The sequence below is a fragment of the Eutrema salsugineum genome, unplaced genomic scaffold, assembly GCF_000478725.1.
Source record: "Eutrema salsugineum unplaced genomic scaffold, Eutsalg1_0 scaffold_6, whole genome shotgun sequence".
In the NCBI taxonomy this organism is placed as follows: domain Eukaryota; kingdom Viridiplantae; phylum Streptophyta; class Magnoliopsida; order Brassicales; family Brassicaceae; genus Eutrema; species Eutrema salsugineum.
Window position 1 is genome coordinate 5340682 of NW_006256547.1, and position 15190 is coordinate 5355871.

At 39.8% G+C, this 15190-nt stretch overlaps 4 protein-coding genes and 2 pseudogenes across 4 annotated transcripts; 5 read left to right on the forward strand and 1 right to left on the reverse strand.

The window, feature by feature from the left end:
* The first annotated feature begins 1186 nt into the window (after window positions 1-1186).
* Window positions 1187-3831, forward strand: LOC18013439 (ubiquitin-like domain-containing CTD phosphatase 1). Its single transcript, XM_006395204.2, has 7 exons — window positions 1187-1321; window positions 1772-2394; window positions 2497-2578; window positions 2704-2770; window positions 2857-3042; window positions 3152-3212; window positions 3331-3831. The coding sequence occupies exons 2-7, from the start codon at window positions 1818-1820 to the stop codon at window positions 3507-3509; spliced, it is 1152 nt and encodes a 383-aa protein (XP_006395266.1). The 5' UTR covers window positions 1187-1321; window positions 1772-1817; the 3' UTR covers window positions 3510-3831.
* A 1081-nt stretch (window positions 3832-4912) lies between these two features.
* LOC18013440 (phenolic glucoside malonyltransferase 2) lies at window positions 4913-6532 on the reverse strand. The gene has a single exon (XM_006395205.2). It carries the CDS (start codon window positions 6415-6417, stop codon window positions 5038-5040), a length of 1380 nt encoding a protein of 459 aa, XP_006395267.1. The 5' UTR covers window positions 6418-6532; the 3' UTR covers window positions 4913-5037.
* Window positions 6533-6880: 348 nt separating this feature from the next.
* Window positions 6881-7834, forward strand: LOC18013427 (annotated as a pseudogene).
* A 14-nt stretch (window positions 7835-7848) lies between these two features.
* LOC18013428 (BAHD acyltransferase At3g29680) lies at window positions 7849-10665 on the forward strand. Its single transcript, XM_006395207.2, has 2 exons — window positions 7849-7988; window positions 9030-10665. Exon 2 carries the CDS (start codon window positions 9084-9086, stop codon window positions 10449-10451), a length of 1368 nt encoding a protein of 455 aa, XP_006395269.1. The 5' UTR covers window positions 7849-7988; window positions 9030-9083; the 3' UTR covers window positions 10452-10665.
* A 1237-nt stretch (window positions 10666-11902) lies between these two features.
* LOC18013378 lies at window positions 11903-12813 on the forward strand (annotated as a pseudogene).
* An 856-nt stretch (window positions 12814-13669) lies between these two features.
* LOC18013379 (BAHD acyltransferase At3g29680) lies at window positions 13670-15060 on the forward strand. The gene has a single exon (XM_006395209.2). It carries the CDS (start codon window positions 13696-13698, stop codon window positions 15058-15060), a length of 1365 nt encoding a protein of 454 aa, XP_006395271.1. The 5' UTR covers window positions 13670-13695.
* Window positions 15061-15190: the final 130 nt, after the last annotated feature.

Genomic DNA, 15190 nt, shown 5'->3' on the forward strand with positions numbered 1-15190 from the left:
AACCACCACCTCGACCAGTTTTCAGATGTCACAATGAGTCACATTCTATAGTACTACGATATGAAATACTGAAAACTGATCACATATACAACTAAAATGTGTTGAAAAAGTATATATATATTTATATAATATATATATATATATATATATCTCTAATCCGATAACAAATCAAACTTATTTAAATTTTCTACAACTTCTTCCACAAACTCAAACTATCGGTCAAGCGGTTCCTCCAGCTTTGCTGAAGAAGCTAGGTTCCTCCGAACATGGAATACATCATCCTTATTAATTTTGTCTTTTCTATTCATCATCAAGTAAAGCTCTTCGCATCGCAATGTCTATTGTGTCTCTTGGATGGGGAACGACCATTTTGATGGGTGTTGTCCAGTGCCAAAGTCACTGAATGAGTAAGTCACCAATCCCTAAAACGGTTATCAGCCGGTTGGCATGTCCCTAGTTCACCGAGAGGAGTATAGAACCCGCCGCTTATTTATTTTTTTCATATCCGAAGCAAGTTTTCAAGAAACTGCTCGAGTTTTAGCAAAAGTGTTAATATCTATATAATAAAGTAGCTATTTTGATTTGTTACTTTATGTGGTCAAGATGTAAATTTAAAATATACTAACGTGAAAACGCAATATTTAAGTCTACGAAAATAAGAGAGAAAAATTGATTCAAAGATTGATCCAAAACCATGGGGTGAATGCGAACTTGGGTCGAGGAGTTTGTGAATGTGAATCACGGACTCACGGTAATCATGGTCGAGATCTATGTACTGCGGGTGTGGTGGATGGAAAGACACGAAAACCAGTCCAATGTATATCAACTTGATCTAGTTATTGTATATGATTTTACTATTATATACCGTGATTTTACTATGTATTTTTCATCTATATCCCAATATCACATGGAAATGGAGTTACACACGAAAAAAAATTACAGAGTATAAATTCCAAACTGAAAAGTGAAAACAAAAAAAAAAAAATTATAAACGAGGCAATGGTTCTTGCTGGCAATACAAATACAGATATACAGGGGTTTAATTAGTTGGTTAATTAAATCAACCGACCCGAAGACCCGACCCGAAATTGACAACGCGAAATCTAAGGGCCCCACAAAGGCACGTACAAGCCACTAAACTCTTTTCTTCTGTCCTGATTTACTGAAAATTCCTGTTTCCCTCATCTATGGGGAAAGACCAAACGGCATCGAAAAGCTGTCGTTTCATCTTTCCGAACTCAGAGATCCTTAAATTCTTTCCTATACCAATCTAAATCACATTCTCAACACTGACTCCTTCTTCCTCAAGCCTCTCCACAAGGTCAACTCTCGATTTCCCTCTCTCCCAATTTCTTGTTTTAGTGACAAATTTTGTTGTTCTGGTTGTAAGCAAGATGAATTCGATGGAATTGACTCGTTTTTTTTTTCCTGGCTAGATTGATTCCTTTTATATACTCGAGCCAGTGTTTTAAATCTAGGAGATTAGTCGATTGTGTAATGGATATTGTCTAATGATTTTGATTCAGATCATCGTAAACATGAAATTGCGATTGCTAAGATTCATACTTTTTCTTTAGTAAAAAAAAAAGATTCAGACTTTTGTTTTGGTAAAACGTTTATTGTGGTTTTGAGTTGCACTTCTTTAATTGATCAAATCGTTCATGTAATAATGCTTAGTAATAGTGATTTTTTTTCTTTTTTTTTTATGATCTCTGTATTGAGCTTTCAACTTTTTTATCTCTTTGTATTTATTCCACTTTCTTCTCAACAGCTTAATTTGGAATAACAAGTAATGCAATTTTTGAGTTCCTCGGAGGATGAGAGCAATTGAACGCCCCGTAGAGGAGGAACCAGTGGTTAAGAAAGCTAGAATGATTGATAAGATAGAAACAGCGGTTGATGTTATGAAAGAGACTTGTGTTGCGTCAGGTGATGGAAGCGAGATTGGCCAAGTCTGTAAACTAAATGTTGAAGAAGAGAAAGATACTTGTGCTGAACAAGCTGAATCCAATGAGAAGAAGATAGAGGAGGATTCTGCACTGAGCTTGGCAGATAGAAAACATACTGACACAAAAGAAAGTCAGGACTTGCTGGTGAAAGTGAACGAAGTCGATGTTGTCTCAGGTGATGCTAACATAGAAAAGCTTCCTGTTTTAGAGCTAGAAAAGATAAATGTAGCTTCTGTTACATCGGCCGTCATAAGAAGAGATGAAATTCCGGTGACAGAGAGCAAAGATTCTTGTGTTGCTTCTTGTGGAATCAAAGAAGTGAGAAGGTCAAATCCATCGGTCTCAAGGAAAAAGCTTCTTGTTCTTGATCTGAACGGGTTGCTTGCAGATATAGTTTCTATTCTCCCTGATTGCAAAGCGGACATTAATATTGGAAGAAGGGCAAGTGAGTTCTCAAGATCTTTTGTTCATTATCACTTGTGAGTCCACACCAATACTATTTGAAAGTGACTTAATAAGTCTGCAATTTTTCCTTTGTTTCTGTCAGTTTTCAAGAGACCTTTTTGTGAAGAATTTCTGAAGTTCTGCTTTGACAAGTTTGAAGTTGGTATCTGGTCCTCGAGAAAGCAGTAAGAGATTACTCATATTGTTTATTCACACTTTACATATATGTAAAGATCATATGAAGTTACAGATCAGTTACTTCCATATCCGTGTGTATAATTGATTTTAACTTTTATTCTACTTATTACAGGAACAACGTTGACAGAATCACTGAGTTCTTGCTCGGCGATTGGAAGAGTAAACTGTTGTTTTGCTGGGTATGTAGTTCTTGTCATGCCCTCCCCTGTTTTGTTTTCTCGGAAAGAGTTGTCTGTCTTATTTTCATCCATTTTGGTTGTTGCAGGGCATGTCTTATTGTGCTACGACGACTGTTGGTTCCCTTGAAAATAGGCACAAATACGTGGTGTTCAAGGATCTAAAACAGCTCTGGGAGAAACACGACCCAAAACTTCCGTGGAAAAAAGGTGACTACAATGAAACCAACACGGTATTGCTTGACGATTCTCCTTACAAGGCTTTGCTTAACCCGGTAAGATTTTCGCACGTCCTCATCATCATCTTTGTGTCAATTTATATAACAGTTCTTTTAGCTCATCGATGTTTCAACTTTTTGAATGAATCTTCTGAATTTGTTACAGCCATTCACCGCAATATTCCCTCACTCATACGATCACCAGAACAAGACTGACGCATCTTTAGGTAAACCTCTTTTTCCCTAATTCTTATTTTCTTGGATTTTTACTTTTTATTTCTTTGGGGGTTTGGTAACGATCTTCTGGTTTACTTACCACCTATGCCTGCTTACAATGGAATTCAGGTAATGGTGGTGATCTGAGACTTTATCTGGAGAAGCTAGTAGAAGCTGAAAACGTTCAAGATTTTATCAAGAAGAACCCTTTTGGGCAAGAAGCAATTACGGAAGCAAGTGAATCTTGGGAGTTTTATAGAGAGGCCATTCGTATGCATACATACGCATTTAGAAACCACATACGGTAGAAAAAGAAAGGATTGTTGCAAGATTTTTGTGGGAAAAAAACAGATGAAAGAAAGAAAAATTAACTGTGATGTTCTTAAGTTGTTGTTGTTCTGTGTTTCATTATAGAAGGTGGAAACCACTAGTTGCTTACTTAGATCTGTGGACTATCTGGTTTAGTGATTTTGGTTTGGCATATTTTTGTTTAGAGATCCTCATTTCTCACCCAGATTTTTTTTTTTGTTTGGTTTTCTTTTTAATTAGAATTTTGGTTTCAATTTGTAACACCATCAGACATAACTTTCGTTATGGTTTATTATGTTTCGTAAGGAATTTGCTTATCCAGTATGTTGTGTAATGTAAATAACATAACGTTGAGTCGTGAGGTATGTTCGGTCGAATTGTAGCTATTAGTTGGTTGTTCAATCCGAATAAACTAATCTGATCTGTACACGATTTGAAGTAATCGATATGATTGATTAAGTATGTTTTAAACAAATTTCCTTTTCCTATTTTGGAAAACCGAATATTGTACCAAAGAACCGAAAAGAAATTGTACCAAAAGAATTTTAATCCTATCAACTAAAGTCAGATGGTTGACCAAAAATTAGGTTCTCGCTTCTTCACCAACAATCCCGCGACTTCTCTTCTCCATACTTACACATCTTCTAGGTAACCAATTTCTCCTTCTGCTCTTTAAAACCTCTGGTTCATGATTGCAATTCTTCGTGGATAACATGTGATTTTTTGTACATGTTATATTGAGTTTCATAGTTTCTGGGGTTGTATTTAATTAGCTGCTCTGCAAAATCGTCATGGTTTAATGCTAGATTATACTATATAGAGTGAGATTGATTGTTTACTGGTTCCTCTTGATATCAAATTAACGAATTCGTAAAGAGGTTTCATATTATTCACTGGATCACTGAGCTTAGAATCAGATCCACACCTTCATTGATTTGGCATTGTGCTGCAGAGTTACGGTGTAATCAACTATGCCTTGCACTTGGTCTCCTGCTTGTTTCTATACAAAAATAGTTATCAGGCTCTAATGTTGTCACTACAGACCCGCCCCGGTTTATACATGTGACAACACCAGTTGTTCTTCTTCCTTTTCTGTTTCTCAGGGAGGTGGTGATCGATTATGATTCATTCCTTAGATTTGCAGAGCTTTATTCTCCGAGCTCGAGTGCTTAAACTTTATAGGCAATCATTGAAGATAGCTCATAGAGCTCCTGCTGATGTTAGAGGTTAGTATTTTCATTTCTCTGGAACACTATCTTTGGTTGGAGAGTCCCACTCACATTGTGATGAGCTCGTGTAATTCATTGATCAAGCATATGGAAATCAACACTTGATCTGATTATACCAAATAGTATAAAGTTCAAGGAAGAATCAAGTTTGCAATTTTACCGACTAAAACTATCGTTATAAAATAAAGTTTGATTTGACCCACAAAACACTAATCTCAGTAGATATCAAAAGTTTTGTCTGATAACACTAATCTCAGTGGATAATTATCCTCTCAATTATAATTTCACAAGAAGGGATTTAATTGTGTAAACCATTGTTGAAAAAAGAAAGGACCATGTCCATTTCCGTCTTTTTCAAGCACATTCCAATTTCCACGCCACCTGACTCGTCGCGTCTCTCGGCCATCGAGATGGCCTCTCCTTGATCAATGGAGACAATATCAACCTTAACGGGTCTTCCCCACCCGAAATCCGATTCATAAACTCCCAATCGGGTCGACCCGGCCACCGTCCCGAGCTGTGTCCCTCTCGGTAACCCGAAGCTATCCGCGAACTCCTTCGCGATCGTCTCTATCCTTCGTGAACTCAATCCTCTAACCAAATCACTGAGTATCTCCACCGCCGTCGCGAATCCCTTCTCCTCCGCGAATTCCGCCGCCTTGTGGTTATAACTACCCGCCGGAAACATGCAATTTCCGAAGTATGTCGCCGGAAGCGGCGGATCTAACCGATCTCTGAAATCTCCAACGAAAAGAAAGCCAACGGGTCTCTCCTCGCTTCCTCCACGCGCCTTCACTAAGCAGCTCCACGCGTAAGCGTAAGCGACGACGAAAGTCGACAAGTGAAGTCCCCGATCTCGACTCGGTGACTCGCTCTTGACCCGCTCCTTGAGTTTCTCGATGTCATCGCGACCGAGCACGAGCGTCGCGAGAACGACGTCGTCTCCGAGTTTTCTGGCGGGAAACGGACTCAAGCTTCTGCTGCTCTTGGTTTTGTCTCCTTTGAGAGATCTCAGTATTTCGATCATCTTTTCGTCGATTCCGGTCATATCTTTGATCAACGACCGATCATAAGACGGAGTTAGATTCTCCGGTAGAGAAGATATTCCGTTACCGAGTAGCTGTTTGCAGATTTGAGCCCAAGCTTTGACGAACATGCTTGACGTTTTTCCGTCCAAAACGGCGTGGTGTGCGACGACGCCGATCGAGAATCCGTGGTTCGGGAACAACGTGATTTGCAGAGAGAAAGCGGAAGCTGAGTCGTCGGAAACGGGTAACTCGGGCAGTAGGTTGTGTAACCCGGAAACGGGACGTTGTCCATAGCCGGAGAGAAGAGAAAAATCATCTTCGCTCTCGGCTACTGTCACTGAAACGGCGTCGTTTTGGGAGACGACGATGCTCGGCTTGGGCTCGTTTGGATCCCAGGTGATGCGGCCGGAGAGAGGAAGATAGTCGCGGAGGACGAAGGAGAGGGAGAGCTTGAGGTTAGGGAGAATGAAGGAGTGGAAATGCTCACGAGTCGACTCGGTGAGTCTGTAAAAGAAGACTCGTTTGACTGGGCTGAACAATAGCCACGGTAGGTCGAAGAACGTTAAGGGGATTGTGAACGAGTCGGACGTGTTGTGGACCGAGTCTGCGGCGGGATTGACTCGGGCTACTTCAATGATGTCTAGTGTCATTACTGATTTACTAATGACGAAGAAAGTTAAAAAAACTTGATCGGTTCGCGCGAATATTAAATAGAAAACCTCTCTTGTAATTTACAACCTAACACTCAATTTTCCACGTGTTAACAAATGACTGGCTTATGTTCGTTAATTGTCACCAAATTACTATCTTGGGGTAGTGTTTGGTTGCAATAATCTTTATACTTTACGGCTAAATCACCATCCCTCCATGTGTCATCAAATGACTCACTGACTTCTAAAAGATTAAGGTCGTGACCGTAATTATATCAACCACATGCTAACAGCTGGTTTTCACGTTATCAAATGGGTAATTAACTCCATTTAATAAATTGATTGGTGATTGTTTTTTCTTGATTAAAAAATGATTATTGATTAAGGTTCAGTTTCAGGTGGTAAAATAATTGAAATCATTAGTTATAAAACATTAAGATGATCAAGATCTATCTCACTCTTTGAACTACCAACTCTTGTTAACCTAATCAACAATGGCTCTAAAACTAATCAAGATCTGCCGAGTTAGTCCTGCACCTGACTCGTCCAACGACTCGGTCGACCCACTCGTTCTCCCACTCACTTTTTTCGACTTGCGGTGGGTAAGATCACATCCTACTCAGCAAGCTATCTTCTACAAACTCTCAGAGTCATCATCTCGCGAGTTTTTTCACTCAGTGATTCTCCCCAAGCTCGAGCTCTCTCTCTCACTCGTCCTCCGCCATTACCTCCCTTTCGCTGGCGTGGAACGCACAAGAACCTAAGCCCCACATTGTTGTCTTCGGACACGACACTGTCTCGCTGACAGTGGCAGAGTCAGACGCAGATTTTTATCTTGTTTCGGGAAAAGAGCTACGCCCTCAAACGGAGTTACGTGTCCTGGTGCCTGAGTTATCAGTTACGCGTCTTGACTCGGCTTCTCTATACTCTTTACAAATCACATTGTTCCAAAACCAAGGGTTTTGCATCGGCCTAGCAGAACATCATGTTTTGAAAGATGGCACAGGGTCGATAATGTTTATCAAATCATGGGCTCACATTTGTTAATCATTGGTACACGGAACAATGACTTCTCATTGTGTTCCAAAGGACTTGACTCCAATTTTAGATCGTACTCTTATCAATGTTCCACCAGGTCTTGAATCAAAGATTTTGGAATTCATGTCCTACTTCTCAGATGGCAAATATGGCAAGAGGACGATGAAGCCGCCACCTTCAACGGAGGATACACGCACGGATCTTGTCCGCATCACACTTGAGCTGACTCGAGAGAAAGTTGAGAAACTTAAAGCGCAAGCAAAGCGAGAGTCAACTCGCTCTCAGCCTGAGCTTCATTTATCTTCTCGGCGTGAAGCTCCGGCGGCAAGTCAGCTTCAGTCATCCGAGGCGGTGTCCACTCGTCCTCTCCAATATTGAGTCTTCCACGTCTTATTTTGAAGGCGGCGGCAGGTCAAGTGGCGGCGAGATAAGAAGTGATCGATCCAAAAAATCAGGGTCAATTGATCGAGCTTGCCAAGTGTGGGCCATTTGATCAATCAAGCAAAGTCATAACCATGCATGCATCTGTACAAGTAAGTTCGATTTTCTCTTCATAGTTATCCGAGAATCATTTCAGTGGTTTAATTAGGATGGTGTTGATGTGGTTTCTGATTGATGGTTTGTGATGGATTGAAATAGGCATTGAATCTGTGCCTGTAGTGTTAGGTTAGCATTAGAGAGTAGAATCAATGCTTTGATGAATTAGGATGGATTTCTTGTGCTTTATGTCAAGTATGATCAATGCAAAGGTGTTATCAGTTAGGTGAAAACAATGAATGCTAATTACAAGAACAGAAGTTTTATGTTCTAACTAGAACTTTATGTTAAGTCTTGAACGTTTAACTCTCTCTTGAATGCTAATATAAGAAATTTTAGTTGAGCATTTATGGAATAAGATTGGACATATTCAAGATGACAACTATGTTTAAACTTTAAATTATGATTTGTTTTTCTGTGTATTCTATGTTTAAATTTTAAATAATTGAAATGATTTGTATTAATAAAATATTTGTATTTGAAAAAAAATTAATAAAAAAAAAAAAAATTTAGAGACTCTTATTACATACTGCCATTGGACACTTAAAATTTGAAAAAATCTATATGAGTTTCTAAATCCATAAAGTGCACAAAAACTATTAAAAAAAATCCCTTAGATCCCCTAACTACATACTATTGTTGAAGATGGTCTAAACGCCCTGCATATTTATGAGCATTTCTATAACTTTACTTTGAAACAAGTCAAACAACAATTATTTGGTTTTAAAGTGCAAAATCTGGAGAGTTAGGTTTGAGTAATCTTATAATCTAGAATGATACTGAAACATCTTTTAAAAATTAATTAACCACAAAACTTATAAAATCTCAAACCAAACATATCCACATGCAGGACAGCTGGTTCTGCTATAAAGATAATCATAATTTACTCCACGTGTTATAAATTATTGTAGTTGTTTGACTTGTAAACTACTAAAGTTTGTTGATTTTGTAGGAATCATGAATCTCGTGATATATAATAATAAGTATGAAAGGTCGGACAGAAAACATAATATAATTTTATGTATTAACATCTCTAGGAAATTAAAAGGAATCTCTAGAGACAACTCTCTCTCTTAAACCTTTGTTCGTCAATGACGCTAATAGTACACAAGATCTCCCGAGTCAACCCAGCAACAAACTCGCCTCATGACTCAACCGGCTCGCTCGTTCTCCCACTCACTTTCTTCGACTTGAGGTGGTTAAGTTTCCATCCCACCGAGAGAGTCATCTTCTACAAACTCAACAAAGACGACTCATCTCGCGAGTCCTTCTTCTCCGTGATCCTCCCCAAGCTTGAGCTCTCCCTCTCCGTCGTCCTCCGTCACTACCTCCCGCTTGCAGGTCGCCTCACGTGGGACACACAAGATCCTAAGCCACGCATCGTCGTCTTCCCCGACGACTACGTCTCCTTGACAGTTGCGGAGAGCGACGCTAATTTTGCACGTGTTTCCGGAAAAGGGCTACGTCCCGAGATGGAGATACGTTCTCTGGTTCCAGAGTTTCCAGTTTCTTGCCACTCGCCGTCTGTTCTTTCTCTGCAAGTCACATTCTTTCCAAACCAAGGCTTCTGCATCGGCATAGCAGCTCATCATTCTGTTCTGGACGGTAAAACAATGAATATGTTTATCAAATCATGGGCTCACATCTCTAAACATGAAACCACATCTTTGCCCGAAGATCTGACACCATTTTTAGATCGAACGGTCATCACTGTTCCTGCTCTTCTTGAAGCAAAAATCTTGGAACTTATGTCGTATCTATCACAAGACAAAAACAGCTTAAGATCACTGAAGCTGCCTCCTACGGAAGAGATCAGACCAGACCTAGTCCGGGTCACGCTCCAATTAACTCGGGAAAACGTCAAGAAACTTAAGGAGCGAGCCAAGAGCGAGTCAACTCGCTCTCATCTTGAACTTCATTTGTCAACGTTTGTTGTTGCCTATGCCTATCTGTGGACATGCTTAGTGAAGACGCGTGGTGGTGACATGGATAGACCGGTGCGTTTCATATACGCCGCTGATTTCAGAAGCCGGTTAAATAAACCGGTGCCTGAGAATTATTTCGGGAACTGCGTGTTCCCCATTGGTTTCTTTGGATATAAAGCAGGGCTGTTTTTGGGAGAAGATGGATTTGTCAACACTGTGGAAATTCTAAGCGATTCGGTTAGAGGACTTGGTCCAATTGAGAAAGCTTGCGAATTGTACATTGATGGGACGAAGAGAGTGGAACCGGGCACGCAGTTGGGATCCATTTCCGGGTCAAACCAGTTTGGGTCATACACATCGGATTTTGGGTGGGGAAAACCAACTAGAAGTGAAAATGTGTCCATTGACCGGAACGAGGCGTTTTCCATGTCGGAAAGAAGGGATGAGTCCGGAGGCGTGGAGGTTGGCTTGTGTTTGAAGAAATCTGAGATGGATACTTTTATTTCTCTGTTTCATAATGGTTTGGAAAATTAAACTTTTTTTTTTTTTGTCGCTTTGATTATGCGATCGTTGGACTCAATCTCAAGCTGATTTGGACTCCTTCCTTGACGAAGCGCATCTTCAAGGCTATCACACATTTCCAATGGTGTTCATCGGGATTGGGCTACTTCTTTGCTTTTTGAAATATTGAATATGCTTCTGTGATTATCAAAGACGTTTACAACACATATACATATATACAAGATATGAAAACCCTACTTTAGCTTGACAACCAAGCTATACAAACTGCCTTAAACCCAATAATGCTAACTTAGCTCAACCTCGTTAATAAGATCACATTGTTCCCGAACCAAGGGTTTTTGTAACATCCTTATTTTAGTATATGTAAAGACTTATAAGAATTGATTTGGCTATATATGTCATTAAAGTATATTTATCTGTTTGGCCATTGATCTTAGTTAAAAATGCTTGTTAAAAATACTTAAATTGAAGCAATTTCAAGATAGGTAACCTGGGCCCTAAAAAAAAAAGCGGTTGAGGCGTTTAAAGTTGATACGGCCGGTCTGTTTGGTTCCCAAAAGAAGGTGAGATTGATGTATCACAGTTTTGCATCGGCCCCTAGCAGAACATCATGTTTTGAAAGATGGCACAGGGTCGATAATGTTTATCAAATCATGAGCTCACATTTGTAAATCATTGGTACACGGGACAATGACTACTCTTTGTATTCCAAAGGACTTGACTCTGATTTTAGATTGTACTCTTATCAATGTTCCACCAGGTCTTGAATCAAAGATTTTGGGATCCATGTCATACTTCTCAGACGGCAAATATGGCAAGAGGACCATGAAACCGCCGCCAACCTCAATTTTCAAGAGCATTTCTATAACTTTACTTTGAGATAAGTAAAACAACAATTATTTGGTTTTTAAAGTGCCAACTGTGGAAAGTTAGGTAAATCTCAAACCAAACATAGCCACATGCATGACAGCTGGTTCTGCTCTAATGATACTCGTAATTTACTCCACTTTGTTATAGATTATTGCAGTTGTTTGATTTGTAAATTAATAAAGTTTGATTTTGCTGGAATCATGAATCTAGTGATATATAATCTTAGACCATCCACAACCCTGATACTTGGAGTTCATCAGAATTTTTTAATAATATTTTTGGTGATAAAACTAAATCAGAAAAATTACTTCCCATCATAAAAAATTAACTCTCTCCAACAGCCAATACGCATGTGCCACGTACCGTTGAACCTCGACGATACAGGTTCGTCCGGCTCATCTCTTTGAGACGGTATCAACGAGTATGTGGGTCAAAATGATTAAAACAAATCAAAAATATTACATTAAGCCTCGCTGATGAACTCGGTTGATACTGCGTTGTGGATGGTCTTATGTACTAACATCTCTAGGAAAAAAAAAAATCTCTAGAGAGAGTTAAGCTAACAACTCTGGTTTCACCACCTTTCTTCGTCAATGACGCTAATGATACACAAGATCTCCCGAGTCAACCCAGCAACAAACTCGCCTCATGACTCAATCGGCTCGCTCGATCTCCCACTCACTTTCTTCGACTTAAAGTGGTTAAAATTCCATCCCACTGAGAGAGTCATCTTCTACAAACTCAACAAAGACGACTCATCTCGCGAGTCCTTCTTCTCCGTGATCCTCCCCAAGCTCTCTCTCTCTCTCTCCGTCGTCCTCCGTCACTATCTCCCGCTGACAGGTCGCCTCACCTGGGACCCACAAGATCCTAAGCCACGCGTCGTCGTCTTCCCCGACGACTATGTCTCCTTGACAGTTGCTGAGAGCGACGCTGATTTTGCACGTCTCTCCGGAAAAGGGCTACGTCCCGAGACGGAGATACGTTCTCTGGTGCCCGAGTTTCCCTTTTCTTGCGACTCGCCGTCTGTTCTTTCTTTGCAAGTAACATTGTTTCCAAACCAAGGCTTCTGCATCGGCATAGCAGCTCTACATTCTGCTGTGGACGGTAAAACAATGAATACGTTTACCAAATCATGGGCTCATGTCTTTAAGTCATGTCTTTAAAGATGGATTTGTCAACACTGTCCAAATTCTAAGCGATTCGGTTAGAGGACTTGGTTCAATTGAGAAAGCTTGCGAATTGTACATTGATGGAATAAAGAGACTGGAACCGGGCACGCAGATCGGGTCCGTAACCGGGTCAAACCAGTTTGGGCCATACACGTCGGATTTTGGGTGGGGAAAAACCTACTAGCAGTGAGGTTGTGTCCATTGACCGGAACGAGGCGTTTTCCATGTCGGAAAGGAGGGATGAGCCCGGAGGCCTGGAGGTTGGCTTGTGTTTGAAGAAATCTGAGATGGATACTTTTATTTCGCTGTTTCACAATGGTTTGGAAAATTAAACATTTTTTTTGCTCGCTTTTGGTTATGCGATCGTTGGACTCTCTAATACTCACTTATCAAGTCGAGATCTCAAGCTGAACGAAGCGCATTTTTACGGCTATCACACGTTTCCAATGGTCTTCATCGGTATCCATCTTCACGGCCGGCTACTTGCTTTGCATTTGTAAGTAGTAGCCATACATAAGTTTTATGAATTTCTCTCTTCATCAGAACTAATTACTATTTATTTAAGAGAGAAACTTCTGTTTTCTGAAGTATTGATCTAAAATGGTTAAATTTTGAACTTTTATGTTTTTTAATTATATTTAAAATTTCTTACTGAACATATCGTATATCCGACCAATTAAACATTCAATAAATATATGTAAACACAAGATTTAAAATAAGGAATACCAAAAATATGAAAAAAACATCAAGTTTATCATTATGATGAGTACTAAAAAAGAACCCATTAATCATATGTCCTATAAATGGAGCTAAAATTAAACTTACACTAAATTTTCAATAAAACTATCAATCAATGTTGTATATATTATAACCTAAGTATTGCTTTTTTTAATTGGAACTACAATTAAACTTATACCAAATTTCCATCCTTTGATATTTAATGATATTTAAAGAAAAACTAAAAGAAAACTGAAAAAATATAAAATTTGAAAAAAGAAACTACAAAAATTGAAGTCTGTAAACATTTCATCGAGACATGTCAAAATTTATCTAAAGTTGACACAAATCATATTAAGCTATAATTAACAATGTATATCAGACTAACATAAATTAATTAACATATCTAAGTTCAATATAAATAAGACTGATTCGTGCAATTTGATGTACTAATCTAAAGAATCCAAACTAGCTAAGAGTACTTACATCCTCCATCGATGGCTCTAAACGTTACCAAGATCTCTCAAATCAGCCCCTTGTCGGATTCATCCCGCGAATATCCATTCATTCTCCCACTCACTTTCTTTGACCTAAGGTGGCTAAGTTTCCATCCCACACAACAAGTCATCTTCTACAAACTCTCTGAGTCATCTCGCGAGTCTTTCTACTCTGTTATCCTCCCAAAACTTGAGCAATCTCTATCCGTCATCCTCCACTACTATCTCCCTCTCGCTGGTCACCTCAAATGGTACCCTCAAGATCTTAAACCGTGCATCGTCGTCCTTCCGCACGACACTGTCTCGCTGATCGTGGCGGAAAGCAGCGATGCAAATTTCTCAATTGTTTCAAGCAAGGGGTTACGTCCTGCGAAGGAGCTACGTCCTCTTGTGCCGGAGTTACCGGTTTCTGGTGACTCACCAACGTTACTTTCTCTACAAGTAACATTGTTTCCAAACCAAGGGTTTAGTATTGGCATTGTATCCCATCATGTCTTTATGGACGGCATAACAGCTCAAATGTTTACTAAATCATGGGCTCACATCTGCAAACACGGAACAACGGCCTTACCAGAGGATTTAACTCCGTTTTTAGATCGTACTGTCATTAATGTTCCGGTCGGGTTGGAAACGAAGATGCTGGAGTTTCTACCATACCTTTCAGAGGACAAAGACAATGCAAGAACCCTGAAGCTACCTCTCACGGAGGAGACCGATGCAGACGTTTATCGGATCACACTTGAGCTGACTTTAGAGAATGTCGTGAAACTTAAGGAACGAGCCAAGAACGAGACAAATCGTCCTCACCTTGAGCTTCACCTTTCAACCTTTGTCGTCGTGAACGCCTATCTCTGGACCTGCTTGGTGAAAGCGCGTGGAGTTGATGTGGACAGACCGGTGGCTTATGAATACGCAGCTGATTTCAGAAACCGGTTAGGCCCATTGGTTCCTAGGACGTACTCAGGGGCCTGCGTGTTTCCGATTAGTTGCTTAGGATACAAAGCGAAGTCATTTCTGGGAGAAGATGGTTTCATCAATGCGGTTGAAATCCTCAGCGATTCGGTTAAAGGTTTGGGATCACAAGGGATTGAGGTAATCTTTGATTTGTGTGTTGAAAGAGTGAAGAACATAGAACAGGGTACACAAGTTTGGGCCGTTTCTGGGTCAAACCGTTTTTCGGTTTATGAGTCCGATTTCGGGTGGGGAAGACCGGTTAACAGTGAGACTGTGTCCACTGACCAGTGTCAGCTTCTTTCGATGTCGGAGATGAGGGATCAGACTGGTGGTGTGGAGATTGGTCTGTGTTTGAAGAAAAGTGAGATGGATGTTTTTATTTCTCTGTTCAAAAATAGATTTGAAAACTAAAATGTTCTAATGGCTTTTGATTGTGAGACTTTCTCGTGCTGACTTGTTTGAATCTTTTATCTATTTTGTTTCCCAACAGATTGTGTTTTATTTTGGATATAAATTGCAAATTCGTTTATGATCGTGTAAT

Coding starts and splice junctions, on each gene's coding strand:
- LOC18013439 (XM_006395204.2), top strand. CDS start 1,818: ATGAGAGCAATTGAACGCCCCGTAGAGGAGGAACCAGTGGTTAAGAAA. Junction 2,579..2,703: donor ATCTGGTCCTCGAGAAAGCA/GTAAGAGATTAC, acceptor TACTTATTACAG/GAACAACGTTGACAGAATCA. Junction 3,043..3,151: donor ACAAGGCTTTGCTTAACCCG/GTAAGATTTTCG, acceptor AATTTGTTACAG/CCATTCACCGCAATATTCCC.
- LOC18013379 (XM_006395209.2), top strand. CDS start 13,696: ATGGCTCTAAACGTTACCAAGATCTCTCAAATCAGCCCCTTGTCGGAT.
- LOC18013440 (XM_006395205.2), bottom strand. CDS start 6,417: ATGACACTAGACATCATTGAAGTAGCCCGAGTCAATCCCGCCGCAGAC.
- LOC18013428 (XM_006395207.2), top strand. CDS start 9,084: ATGACGCTAATAGTACACAAGATCTCCCGAGTCAACCCAGCAACAAAC.